At 53.4% G+C, this 13,419-nt stretch overlaps 1 protein-coding gene across 1 annotated transcript in view; it reads right to left on the bottom strand.

Moving 5' to 3' along the window:
• EPHA8 (EPH receptor A8) overlaps positions 1 to 6,216 on the bottom strand; it is a gene marked incomplete at both ends in the record, with an annotated part of 51,883 nt that extends 45,667 nt beyond the window's left edge. The window contains one exon of the mRNA XM_080358692.1: positions 6,132 to 6,216. Within this exon, the coding sequence (XP_080214818.1) occupies positions 6,132 to 6,216 (85 nt within the window). The remainder of the gene's footprint in view (positions 1 to 6,131) is intronic.
• Between the last annotated feature and the right edge of the window lie 7,203 nt (positions 6,217 to 13,419).

Below are 13,419 nucleotides of genomic sequence, written 5' to 3'. Positions count from 1 at the left end.
TATTGTGACAGTCTTTAAAAATTATTCTGGAGTATTTTCTAACACAAAATACACCTCTTCTGCTCTCAGTAAGCAAAACCTCCGTAGTACAGACTCAGGGAAATGCGAGCCCTCTTCAGAGAGGTTTGTGCCGTTGTCCTCGCATCAGTCCTGACTCCCCTTTCTCTTTCTTCAAGGTTTTTGGGTATAAAAAAAAATAGATCCCAATTCACTTTCATCTTTAGCTGCTGAGGTTTCTGGCTTCTGCTGTGTTTTTTGGGAGCTGAAGCTCGTGCCAGCAAGCCCCTAACACTGTCCCAGGTCCTTGTCCCAGTGCACCTCAGCACTTCCACTCCTCACCTGCACACCACACGCCTGCTCGGTTGTCTCCCACCTGTTTGGAACTTCATGGGTTTCTTACCCCAAATTGTTACTCCCTGGTGTCACTTCAGCCACTTCCCAAGCCACCCAGTGACCCGGGTGGAGCTGGTGCTGGACACCCGTGCCTGTGGCAGAGCCCGAGTCCGTCAGCGGGACAAACCCTGCAGTGCCCCGAGAAAGACACCGTGCCCTTCCCCCTGAGTCCTGTGTCCGGCAGCCCTGGCAAAGATCCAAGTTTTATCCTCTCTGGAGGGTTCACTCGGGAAATGTGGATTTTTGCAAATGTGCTCACTTATCTGGATTATCTGAAGGGGCTCTGGATGGCAGTTTTTCAGGCTGTCAGATGCTTTTTCCCTAATTTCTCTGAGTACGTATTTTGCTCTCACACCAGTTGGCCACTCTAAACCATGCTTAGCCGTTTGAACCCCAGTGACATTTTTAAAGCGAGTTAATTTCTTTTAAAGGCAATTTCTTTGCTCTCTTAAAAATAGCTTTCTAAAATGAAACATTTTCACGGACAAAAATACCAATACTAAAAACATTTGGGAGGACAGGCTGAATATTTCTTGCCACCAGTAATGAAATATCATGAGAGCCCTTAAAAATTGTGTGGAAGAATTTCCTAACGCAAGAAGTATTGCATCTGAGGAAGGATCTGGTGCCTTCTGTGTGTCCTTGATACTGGGGTGGACCTGGTCTATCCGGAGATGTTGCCACTCACTGGCGTGGTTAAAGCATTTTAAATATGAGAAACTGGAGATAGAAGTGAAGATACCCCGGGCACAACCACGATACCGGAGCTGAAGGAAAAAAACACGGGAGGGGAACCTGCAGAGCTCGATCTGCTTGTTCCCAAAACGGATGCACGGCACCTGATCACACTGAGTGTACTTTGATGGGAGAAAAACAGGGTTTTATAATCTCGCAAGAAAAGCCTAACAAGAACAAATGGCGGTAAGGTGAAGACAGGAAAATTTGTATGAGGGTAAAGAGTCCATTTTTTTTAAGGCTGAGGCTGATGAGCCATTAGCACAAATTATTAAAGGCAGTGATCACTCTTCCTTTGCTAATGTCTGCAGCTAAACATTGAATGCCTTTCTGGACAGCATCCTTGGGCCAAACACAGTTTGTTAGGCTTTACTGGTGTGGTTGGACCTGATCTATAACAGAGTTACGTCCTTTATGTGGTTATTTGTGACCTTACATGTGCACAGGCAGGACGCGAGTGGCTTTTTGTTTCTTTTCGAAATAAATACGACTGCGTGATCCCACCACTCACTTTTGAACTGCCAGGGCCGAAGGGGTTAATTGTTTCTCTGTGACAGAAGAATAATTTTGAGAGTTGGTCATGCAAACACGCTGGGGTTAGGAGAATAAACTATCAAAACTGTCAGGGTATGAATAGAGTTATCATATGAATGGATTTGCCCCCGGAGATAAAGGCAGCACCGAAGGCTGCCAGCAAGGCGAGCAGGGACGTACGGAACACAGAATCTGAACAAAACAAAGAGCGGAGGTGTCAGGATGCCTGGATGAAACCGGCGATCCCCGGCGTCCTGCCCGCCGGCACCGGCGTGCAGATATCCCAGCGGGATGCGCGGGATGCGCCGCGCTCCTCCCTCCCCAGCCGAGCATCTTTTGGGGCTGCGGTTCATTTGGGGGTTTTTTTTTTGTTTTGTTTTTCTTTTGGCTGAAATATTTTCCTTAATCGTTTCTCATCATTTGGAAAAAAATAGGGACTTTTTCGTTCCTGTAGCGATTCAATGTTTTCTCAGTTGTGCTTAAATTCGGATACATCAGATCTATTTCCACTGTCACCAAAATGAGTGCCTATTTATTTTTGCTGTAAATAAACCCCTCATGAATTCAGGAAGCAAGAATTCAAGGAGAATGGAAAAAATCTCACAGAATAAGCACATTTCGTGCATCGTTGTGTTATTCTTCTGCAAATTTGGGGGTTTGATTTTTCTGGAAGTTTTATAAGCTATTAATATAAGAAGGATGGAAACGAAGATTAGACCAAAAACATAGCCCATGAGTCTGCCTAAAATCACGAAACTATTTGCTTTATGTCAGCATTTTGTGAGCGATCAAAAAATTACACACCCCAAAAACGATTTTTTTTTTTTCAAACATAGCCCAAATCGACTCCCTGTTTTAAACTAATGCTTCTCCATCCGCCTGTCACCAGAAAGTCTGTGTACAAAAAACCTCTTGTTGTTCTCACGGAGGAACACGGTATCCTCACAGCCTCTTTACAACTGAAAACGCTATTTCCTCTCCCTTCCAGAGCTTTGCTTCTCCCGCAGCCCCGACTTCGGCATTGCCGCAGAAAGGGCAGAAAAGTAGTATTGAACAAATGCGCAGATGAGTTTTTACCTCTTTTTCTGTTTGTGCTCAGGGACTATTAATGAGATTACAACTGAGAGATTAGCAGGGGAGATTGCCACAAACCCTTCCCCTGGCCCCCAATTTCGGCAGTGCGGCAACCCTGCTGCTCGCCCGTGCATCCCTGTTGCAGGGAGGAACAAAATGTCTCCATCACCGACCCCATGGTGTGGGGAAAGTGAGAGCATCCCTGTGCCATCAGCTCTGCGTCCTCCCTAGTATGGCCCCTGTACATCGCACTGTCCCCGTCACCCGTCGTTTGCCTCAGCCATTCCTACGTGCCCTGAAATGCTGGGGTGATGTCCCCGTGTCCCCCTTCCTCGCTGCACCATGTTTCCCACCGAGGTACCACTCAAGCTCACCCGTGGCCCACGGGGTCTGTGCTGTGATGGGGATGAAGGTCGCCCACCTCATGGACGGAGGGCAGAGCTGAGCCCGAGGCGTCACCTGGGAGGCTGCAGACTCCCGCAGCAGCATTTGAAGTGCCATTTTCTGGCAGAAAGCACAATTTTGTCACCCCCTGCCCAAGCCCCAAATGTGGTAATTTCTGCTTGTCTGATTTTCGCTCAATACAGAAAAGATATTTCATATTTTACTATTTAACTTTAATTCGTGGTGTCATGTAAAATACTCGTTTTAATATTTCTGCCTGTGCAACTCGGTGTGATTTTAGTCTATCACGCTGTCTTCATATTATTGAAAATAATTTTTGTTCCTCCCTGCTCTAAAGCAATTTAACGATTTCAGACAAAATTTTTTCAGTGCTCCAAATGAAAATCTTCCGCATCCCGCACATTTTCACTCATTTTGAAAAAATATGAATTTTGGCTTTCGAGGCATTTTGCAATGGCTGCCGCGCTGAAATGTGGGGATTTCCCAAGGAACGGCGATTCCCTTTTCCTTCCATTTCCAGAGCACTCACTGCACACTAGACTGAAAGGAATAAAAAATATAAGCTCAAAACTTCTTGGAACAAATCTTTCAGGAAAGAAAAAGGCATTGGGAGCTCTTAGATGGGGAAGAAAATCAGTTTGAAGCCATTTCTTCAGGTTAACGTACATCTTTATACACCAATTGCTTCCCAATACGCACACGTGGAGTGCAAAACACACCGGCCTTAAATTTGCTTTGTGGCTGTAATTTTCTACTCTGCAGCTCCTAAACGAGCATTGCGCTTGCTGGGTAGCATGGCCAGAGATGCAGGGCCAGGCACGGGCCATGCTGCGGGAGCAGCGTTGGTCCCGCTCAGCACCTGTGCACACCGCGGCTGCACCCTCGCACCCGGCCCGCACGTGCCGCGGGGAGCAAAGCCCAGCACAACCGGTGCGCAGGGGACACCAGGGCTGTGCTTGACATTGTGCATCTGTCCACATTTCTAGCCACATCCCCATGCCCGGCTGCTCAGCGACCAGCACCACAATTGCCGCGGAACGGACACTGCCATCAGCCCATCCCAGCGCCCCGAGACACCGGGCGCTGGCAGGAGCCCGCAGCCACATCCCTGTCTCCGGGATCCATGTTGTGGGGCACAGCTGGCACTGAGCTGCCCCATGCCATCGCAGAGCGGTGTCCCAATACCTGTGGAGGCACGAGCATCCTTGGGCCAGCGGACAGAGCACCACCAGCTTTCTTTAGGGTCCCACACTTTGTCCTGATGCCATCCAGCACCTTCCACCCAGTACAACTCAGACCCATCCCTCTTGGTCTTCCCCAAAGCCCAACTCATCCCAAGCCCCACACATCCCCCCAACCAAGGTTGTTATTGAGACTAGCTTTCCTTTCCAAAGTCTTGGAGGAAACCTGGGTCTTTCCCAAGTGGGGACAGACAGACAGCAGTCCAGGGCCTGACTGTCCACACAGACACCACAAAACCCACCCCAGCAGCCAGCGATCTCCTCCTCAGAGGAAAACAGAGAGGCCTCAACATGGCTTGTCAATGCCCAGGGTTGGCCCAGTTCAGACGGGGCTGCTTGGCTTTGCAGGGCTGCAGCACCAAGAGCCCGGGGCAGCGCAGGCAGCAGCCTCACCGCACTCTGCCCAGGACTCGGGGCATGGGGGAGTTACTGCACCATGGAGCAGAGGGTGAGCCAGGGCTGGGGATGTCGGGGTACTGGGGTCCCATCCTGCACCCACACAGCCTGTCCCCAGCAGTGAGAGTCCAACACAGCCCCTGCAAGGGCAGGAAACACGATGAGGAAAGGAGCAGAGAAGTGCCAGGAAGTGAATGGCTGGCAGAAAACAGGGTTAGGATCAGCAAATAGCTGGAAATAGGTAATACAGATGAGGAAGACTGTTTGGGTGGGAGAGGACGTGCGGATGGGTGTTGGAAGATGGCAGCAGCCGCAAGGACCCGGCCTGGTGGGGTGCCACAAAGTGCACCAGGCATCGCTCTGCCAGCCCATGGGCCCAGCATGCCGGAAGGGTGGCAGGGATGCAGGGACAGGAGAAGGGAGGGATGCCACTGCTGTCACTGGGTAGGGACACCAGCACCAGGGCTCGCTGCAGAGTGCTGTGCTGTGCTGGTCGTGGCTCTCAGGCGTAGCAGAAGGGAGGAAAGATGCTGCTGCCAGTGCCAAGGACATGCTCAGGAGCGGGAACGGCAGATCTCCGGGTGATGAAGATCAGCAGACCTGGGAAGCAGCCGTGCCGTCGCTGCCAGCGCGGATGGAGGCAGGCGAGCAGGTGGGTGGCAGGCAGCAGGAGCAGCTCTGCCGAAGCCGAGGGGGGCCCAAGATGCCGGAGCAGCGCTGCGCTGCTGACAAGGGCCAAGGATGACCGCAACCAGCAGCAAAGTGGAGTGTCAGGGTGGCAGGAGCAGGCCTGACGTGGCCGACACCGAGGTGTTGGGAGACAGTCCCTGGCTGAATCCCTGCTTCCCACTTTGGAAGTTTCTGGCCTTTTCCCTCATGACAAGTTCCCCACCTGAGTGCCCTTCCAGCCCCCTGCACCCGCCGCACACCCTCCTGTGCCCACCCGCTTGCTCCCTTGCAGCCACACGACGGGCCAGCCCGCACGGCCCTGCGCTGCCGCCGGCTCTGGTGACGGGGATCGCCATGGCTGAGCTGGTGCCTGCGTCCCTGTCCCCTCTGCAGCCACCCCTGCATGCTGCAGCAGAGCCCTTGCAGGGGAGTCCAAGCAGAGCTGGCAGCATTGCTGCAGAAATCAAGTCCCACAGCCCAGCTCTGAAGTTTAGCCTCCGATGCAAAAGCTCCGGGATCAGTAAACTCACGCAGGCAGGAACCCGGAGCTGCACTCCCCTGGGAGAGGGAGAAGCTGAGCCCGGCAGAGCGAGCAAACCCATGCAGGTGCATCCAAACAGCCACAGTGATCCTGTGGGTCCCCCCAACACTGGCTCATTGTGCCAGGGCCACCCCGTTTCCTACCTTCACTGGTGGTGGCAGAGAGGCAGGCAGCCAAAGCAATGACGATGGAGAGCGAGGATGTCAGATCTCTCTGTGCCCATGCCATGGTCTGGTGGGGCCACCAGTCGTGGGACAGAGCCACCTTGCTCATCCCAGCACCTCTGCGAGCAAGTGCCTGGAGCTACGGCACACGCCGGCTCATGCAAAGGCACTTTGCGCACATTGCTCGCATCCACACAGGAAAGCGGCTCGGCAGGGAGGGAGCAGCCTGCCCGTCACCGCTCGCAAGCCAATGGGGTGGGTGGGCTCTGCAGCGAGCCCCCCTTCCCACGCCACACACACACGCTGTACCCAGCCCGAGCATCGGGACAGCGGGCTCCTGCTCCCCCCACCATCCATCCTCCCTCCCTCCTGATGCTCCAGCAGCCCCCGCTGCTTCTCACTCTCCTCATCCCTCTTCGCTGCTCTCCTCCAGCTGCTGCCAGAGTCAAACTTGCAGCCTGAGCTGTGGTCCAGTGGGGAGCTCCATGCTCAGTCGGGGTCAGGTGTAAAGGGAACAGGGTTGCCCTCCAGTCCTGGGATGCACAGAGAGGAAAACCCCTTGCATGTGCTCCCCTTGCAGGTCTAGGGCCAGGGAAGACAGGCAGAATCCCTCTTCTTGATGTTTTTCATGCCACATTGTTCTGGGACAGACACCCTCTGCTCACCCTTGAACGGAGGCAGCGGGACCAAGGAACAACACAGCCAGGGCTGACAAGACCCAGCCTGTTTGAAGCTGCACTGGCCACCTGAGACAGGGCTAAGCCCTTCAAAAGCGGAGTTTAGGAGGATGCAGCTTGTCCTGGTGGGGGGGGAATGCCAGTTGCTGGGCAAGGGCTGCCCTGCGATAGGGATCCGGGCTGCCTTGGGAGCACAGAGCATCCTCCCCACTGCCCTGCTGAGGAAGCCTCTGCATCCTTCTTGCTTGGAGCCACCAGAATTGCCGAGCCGTGCGAGTACCTTGCTCAGCATTAAACAGTCGGCATCTGTCAACAGACCCCCTACAGCAGCCACGACTGTTTCCCCATCTAAATGCTGAATGATCACTAATAACTGCCCATGGTAACCACAGATGCTGACTCCCACCTGTGCCATAAGTGGTAGGGTTGTTCACTCATGGCCAGGGGACTGATGTGTGACTGCAGCCCTCTCCTGTCCCCAGCACCTCATCCCAGGAAAAGGCACATGCAGGAGGACAGGCAACCCTCTCTGTTGAGTGTCAGGCCACCCCTTGGATAAAGCTCACCCTAGACTTGCTCAGTGGGCTTGGGAAGGGAGGCAGGGTGTTGCACACCTTCCATCCTGCCCTTGATCCCAGTGTGTTCCCCACAGATGCTGGCCCCCATGCTGGGGCACCTCACAGCACTGTCAGCAGCTTCCTGTGTGCTGGGGTGAGAGGGGGTCCCTGCCTGTCTTGTAGCACATGGTGGCAACAATTCCCCATTCAGAGCAGATTAGGATTGTGCCTGCAGGGACATGTCTGCACCACTCATCACCAGGACCTGGGAACAGCCCAGGGTGTCAGGTCCCTCCAGGTTTTTTGCTCTGTCTGTCTGGGAAGCCGTCCGTCCAGACACAGTGCTGGATAGATCCTGTCATCAGTGGTATTGTGGGAAGGGCTTGCAGAGCAGCTTAAGTAGGGATACAACCATGGCTCAGGGAGGACACCAGCAGTTCCCAAGGCAGCTGGCAAAGGCTGAGTGCTGCTGTCAGGTCAGGGGTGCATCCAGGCAGTGGTCTTTGCAATGGGCCTCAGTGCAAAGGGGTCTATGCTGGTGGTTTCCTGAATAACACCAAACCACCAGGAAGCCCAGAGCAGCACCAATGCCATGGTGGCTGCATCCCTGCAGCACAACCCCAGCACTCACACAGGTTCCCAAGTTCCCTGGTGCCCTCCCAGCCCCAGGAATGTGTGTCCTACGGATCTTGCAGAGGTGTCCAGGGCTACCTGACATTGCACCTCCCCAAGGATTTTGCCTTTGCTGTGACCCAGGATCCTACAGAAGCTGCAGTTGTAGGGCAGATTGTAAAGTGGCTTTGCAGGAGCCAGGACAGAGTGACTCCAGAATAGTGTGCCCCAAATCCCTCCCAGGGAATGTGAGGCCTCTCATATACACTGTCAGCTTTGGAGAGCGGGGAGGGGGTGTGCTGGGGTGCCTGCAGGCAGTGGTGTGCGCAGGAGGGTGCTGAGCCTTGGTGGAGGATGGTGTTGGCTCAGTGTGAACTGCATGCCACAACGCAGTGCCTGCACACAGAGCATCAAAGGGCTGTGGGGGTAGGGACAGGCTTCACTGGACACTTGGTTTTGTGTTCAGGATGTGCCACGTGTGCATAATTATTGCACATGCACTAGTACGGTATGTGAGTACTTGTTCAAAGGGCCTGGGATGCTCCTGTCTGGAAACATGGATCCTTTCTGAACCAGGATCCACATGCAGCCACAGACCCAGTCATAAGGCATCCCAGGAACCCCGAACAGCCCAGGAAGTTGACACATGGAGGGCATCACGCCAGGTTCCCCAACCCTTCCCCACACCTGCATCTCGTGCTCCCCACCACCTGTCCCTGGCCTGAGCTGGATGGGGCACGCCATGCGCCCACCGCTGCCTCCCCCGTCTCACTGCGTTCTGCTGCCTCCTCTCCTCAGTGAGTCTCCTGCCGTCGCCACGTCCCTCAGACGTGGTCCTGCACCTGGCTGTCACCGAGATGGGGAGGATATTTATAGATGCTGCGGAGAGAGGAAAGCGCATCTCAGACAGGGAGTGGAGACGAATCCAGCTATACCACCTTTTACCACAACCCAGGCTATTGTGCATTTTACCAGGGAGACCGCAGCCTCCTCCCTAACTCAGCAGCTCAGACCTGAGTGGCTATTGCCCTTTCCACTCAGCTTTATGCCCAAGGATTGCCCATCACAGCCCTGCAAGGGTGAATCTGTGCCTGGGCTAGTGGGGAGGGCAGCCCCGCCTGTCCCCGCGTCCCTGCTCCCCCAGGTCAGGAAAGCGATGCCCAGGCACTTCTGCTCTCCTGCAGCGTTTGCAGGGCCAGGTGCCTCTGGGTCAGGGGTGGTGCAGGCAGCACGGGTGGCAGTCATTAAGGGAATGGCACCATCTCCAGGACCCATGTCAGTCCGTGTTGGGACACTAGCAGACCCAGAAAGCCCCTCCCACCTCGCAAAGAAGAGGATGCTCAAAGCAGGGAGCAGAGTTGTGCTGCAGGTTTCTGTAACCCTCTGGTGACTGACCATCTATCTGTCCCTTGCTATACAGCCCTTCCCCAGGGAAAGGAGTACTGAGAGCTGACAGGAAATAGGTGTCCTCTTGCAAGCCCAAGTGCATCCCTGTCCCACTCACAAGGTGTCTGCATGAGAAGGAGGAGGATGAGCTGAGCGGGTCTCCAAGCACAGGCAACACCGTGCAGAAATCTGGGATCCTCCTGGCAAAGCTGTGCCCTCCTGTGTGTGGGGGGACAGGAGTCCTGGGGGGGCTTTCCCCACACAGATGGTCATGCACAATGATCCCTCCACCTCTGGCACAGGCAACAGCCCCGAATCTGAGAACCTTTTAAAAAAGGGATTGATTAAACAAGTCGGGGTCTTACTGCCTTCCCCCTCCCATCCCAAGCCCTCTGCCCTGGCCTCCCCAGCAGAGCCCTGGGTTAGCAGGACAGGAGGTGGGTGCAGGACCCATGTGAGTGGTGCATCCTCTCTCTGCACTTTCACATGGCTGTGGCATCCACCAGCAAAACTTGCATTTGGTGCTTTGGCCTGACCTGTTAGCAGTAACTCCCAGTGAACTCCAGCATACCTCATATAACAATGCATGTGGAAAGCCCTTTAAACTGGCATCTGTTACATAAACATGCTGACAAGTTATCTACATCAATACAACAATCTATCTGGACCAATACCTGTGTTACATCAATGTGACTGCAGGTCCTCGTGCTGTGTTGGGTCTAGGACAGATCGCTCAGCAGCCAGGTCGAAAGTTGATGGACCACATCTTCCCGCTTTCCTGCCTCCTGGGGCAGCCTGAACCCAGCTCTTTCCCTCTCCAGTGCCCTGAGGTTTTCCCTTTCCTAATGTGTTTCGCCTCTTTTTTGGCAAGGTGCCTGCCTTGGGGAGCAGCCGGACTGGTGCAGTCCCTGCTTGCCCAACACTCCCTGGGGATCAACAGTACCCCCATCATGGCCTGACTGAGGAGCCAACATCCTCCATGAGATGCCACGGTCGTTCATCCCTCACCGAGGCCAGGCAGAGGGTGCTGCCTCCCTCCCCATCACTGCAGGCGGGTCCCTGGTTCCTTCCATTAACACTGGAGAGGGTCAGCCCTTGGCATCATTCATGATGAGGTATGACTGTGGGAGGCCCCTGGCCAGCTCAGCAATCAGTGCCCGATTAATTCAGGTCAAAGCTGGGGAGGCCTGGCATGCCTTTCTTCCTTGTCATTATCAGAAATGCTGTGTATTAATATCCTTTATATTAAAAAAAAAAATCTTATCATAATTTTTCCTTGTTGAAGGAGATGGTTTGGAAATGGAATTGAGACAAACACAAGCCAGGAGCACTGGCTGCAGAAGGGGAGAGTTTAAGAAAGGCCTTTTGGTAATATCCATCGTCCCCTTATCAGTGAGGATATTAAACGTATTGAAATGCTAAGCAGCTCTTTAATGGCTGTCTCTGATTTTCATTAAACAAGCAGAGGATGAGCAGGAGGGAAGTGGATGCAGCACTGTTCTCTCGCTAAGAAATTCTGATTGCTGGATATTAACGGCATTAATGTTCTTTTATCCAAGAGTGCCAGTGTTGTGCTTGCCTTCTTGCCTATTTTCTGTATTGCTGAAGTGGAACTAAGTCCCTGCTCCCTAAGGTGGGTGTACAGTTGCTATGAAGCTGTTAGGGACTAGGGTTATATAGAGATACAAAGCAGGGGCCTCTCAGGGACCATTAGTTTGGCACCAACGTCTCCAATCCCCACCACGTCCATGTTTCCCAAAAGAAGATGTATGCTCATGCTTTGGTGGGGCAGCCTGGCCCTGAGACGAAGAGGGGATGAGGGTCAGAAGAAGTTTAGCACAAGTGAAATGACCACAAAACCCCCAGGCACAGGCTGGAAACACCACCTGCACTGGCAATAGCGCAGCCCTTGTCCCAAAGGATGAGGGATGGGATGCCCGTTTGAAATGGATGTGTCAGGAAGTCCTGATGATTCTCAGGCATCTCCAAACATGGAGAAAAATGTATCTGTGGCCTGTCTCAAGGGAGGTCTGGGGAACGTCTGTGCCTCTTTCTGAAATTTCTCTCTGCATTCAGCACCGTAATGACCTCAGACACCATCCCTCGTGGTGCTATGGGGAGCACTGGAGGAAAGGCATCACAGCAGGTAATGCCACAGCAGGGCTGGGGCCATGCAGGGTGCACAGCAGAGGTTTTGGGGTGCTCTGCACAGGGTCTCAAGCCTGGCCGCAGTCTTGATGTGGCCAGTTGAACACTTGCAGGAGCTCCAGCCCACACTTGCAGCTCTGACACCCAGATAAGGCTGTGGCAGCCTCTGGATTTCTCTGAAGACAGCCCAAATAGTGATGCTTTGCTGGCTGAAGGAGCAGAGATGCAACACAGTCCAGTCCAAACACTTTGAAGCCACATCAGGAAACAAAACGCATGAATCAGGCACTAAAATGGCACAAAAACCACAAGTGTACCTCATAGCTCTTAATATCACTCCCTTGTCTTACAGTTTCTAACCTTGCCATGTATGTGGTTCCATTCTGCACAGTCACATGGGCCAAAGGCTTTACTATCATCATCATATGACTCCAGGAGCTGGGGCTTGAAAGCGTCTGAAAACAACACAAGGCTTCCCATGGTATTGTGAGAGTCAGCAACTGTGGAGGAAGGCAGTGGAGCAGCCGGCTGAACTCTCCTATCCCCATCCAGGGCACACGTGTTTAGAAAAGAAAGGGACGCAGGGACAGCCCCACTGCTCTCTCAGGAAAGCTGGTGCAAACAAACAAATATTAGCTGGAGCTAATAAAACAGGAGCTGCCACTAGTCCAGGCAGCACTGCGTGTATTCAATCCCAGTCTCCAGAGCACAGCAGCTCTGGTATTGCAGGAGGGAATGGCTTTGAGGGCTGAGCAGGTGGTTTGAAACACTCAGACTTCAGGAAAACACAGGCTCCCTGCAGGACAGCTGGGCGTGCAGCCCAGTTCAGTACCCCTCCACCACACGGGACCCGGGCACCATCCTGCTCCAGGGCATCCCTTGCATTTCTTGAATCCAAGCGTTCTACACCTTTTTCTTCACTCCCCTCTGTCCTGGCTCTTTCCTTTCATGTGCATGGCTTGGTCTCTGCTGTCTCCAGGGCTTTATCCCTCATGGACAGATGAACTGCTCCATGTCTGTCAGATGGCAGTGGCACCTCCATCCCCATGCCCCGCTACCCACCGCCACCTCCTCTTTTTGCACAGATGGTCACTGCTTTGCTCCCTGGTACCAGCTTCGTCTTTACCCTGCCCTGCACCTTCAGGCTTCCCCAGTAGCAAGTAGTCAGGTGCTGTCCAAGGCACTCAAACCCAAAACAAGTGCTAAGGAACACAAATCCTCCATAGGATTAGAGGATGCATTTCCATGGTTGTCTCTTCTCAGGACTCCCAGACCAGAAGTCAAGCCTGTCTGTGGACACTGGCAATGAGATAGAACACAAAACGGAACAACCCACACCAGTCACTTCCATGTCCTGCAGCCTTTGGAACCACATTACAGCAAGTCTTAACATCCTCAGCCTCTGCCATCCCATCAAGAGGTATCTGCTTGCTCCCAAACCCCCAGTGCTGATGGCAGAGCCACAAGATGGGCAGAAAAGACCTCCAGCCCCATTGCAGGCATCCCTTGCACTGCCAACAAAATGCACCGATAGCTGCCTAAACTGCCGGCTTTATTTCAAGAGCTTTGTTTCTGCTGGAAGTGGAAATCTCAAAGAGACTTAATTATAGAGCTGGGCAGACACAGGCATAATCCTTTTGAAAGCTGACAATGAGAGGCTCTTCAAAATTAATTTTGACACTGCAAAAATAACCAAACAAAGCTTTGTTTAAAATGGGGTGAGTGATCAGGGAACAATAGCAAAACAAATGGGAACAGCCGCAGACACTTCAGAGCTCAGGCAGGGTTGCCCCTTTGCAGAATGGGGCACCGCTCGGGCACCAGCTGCCAGCGCATCAGCTCCGGGCCAGTGAGACCCAGGTCCTGCTTGCCTGGGCTGGGCTTTCA

This window comes from Nesoenas mayeri (assembly GCF_963082525.1).
Source record: "Nesoenas mayeri genome assembly, chromosome: 24".
Classification (NCBI taxonomy): domain Eukaryota; kingdom Metazoa; phylum Chordata; class Aves; order Columbiformes; family Columbidae; genus Nesoenas; species Nesoenas mayeri.
The sequence above is the reverse complement of the archived record's forward strand: the minus strand, read 5'-3'. Positions and strand labels throughout refer to the sequence as shown.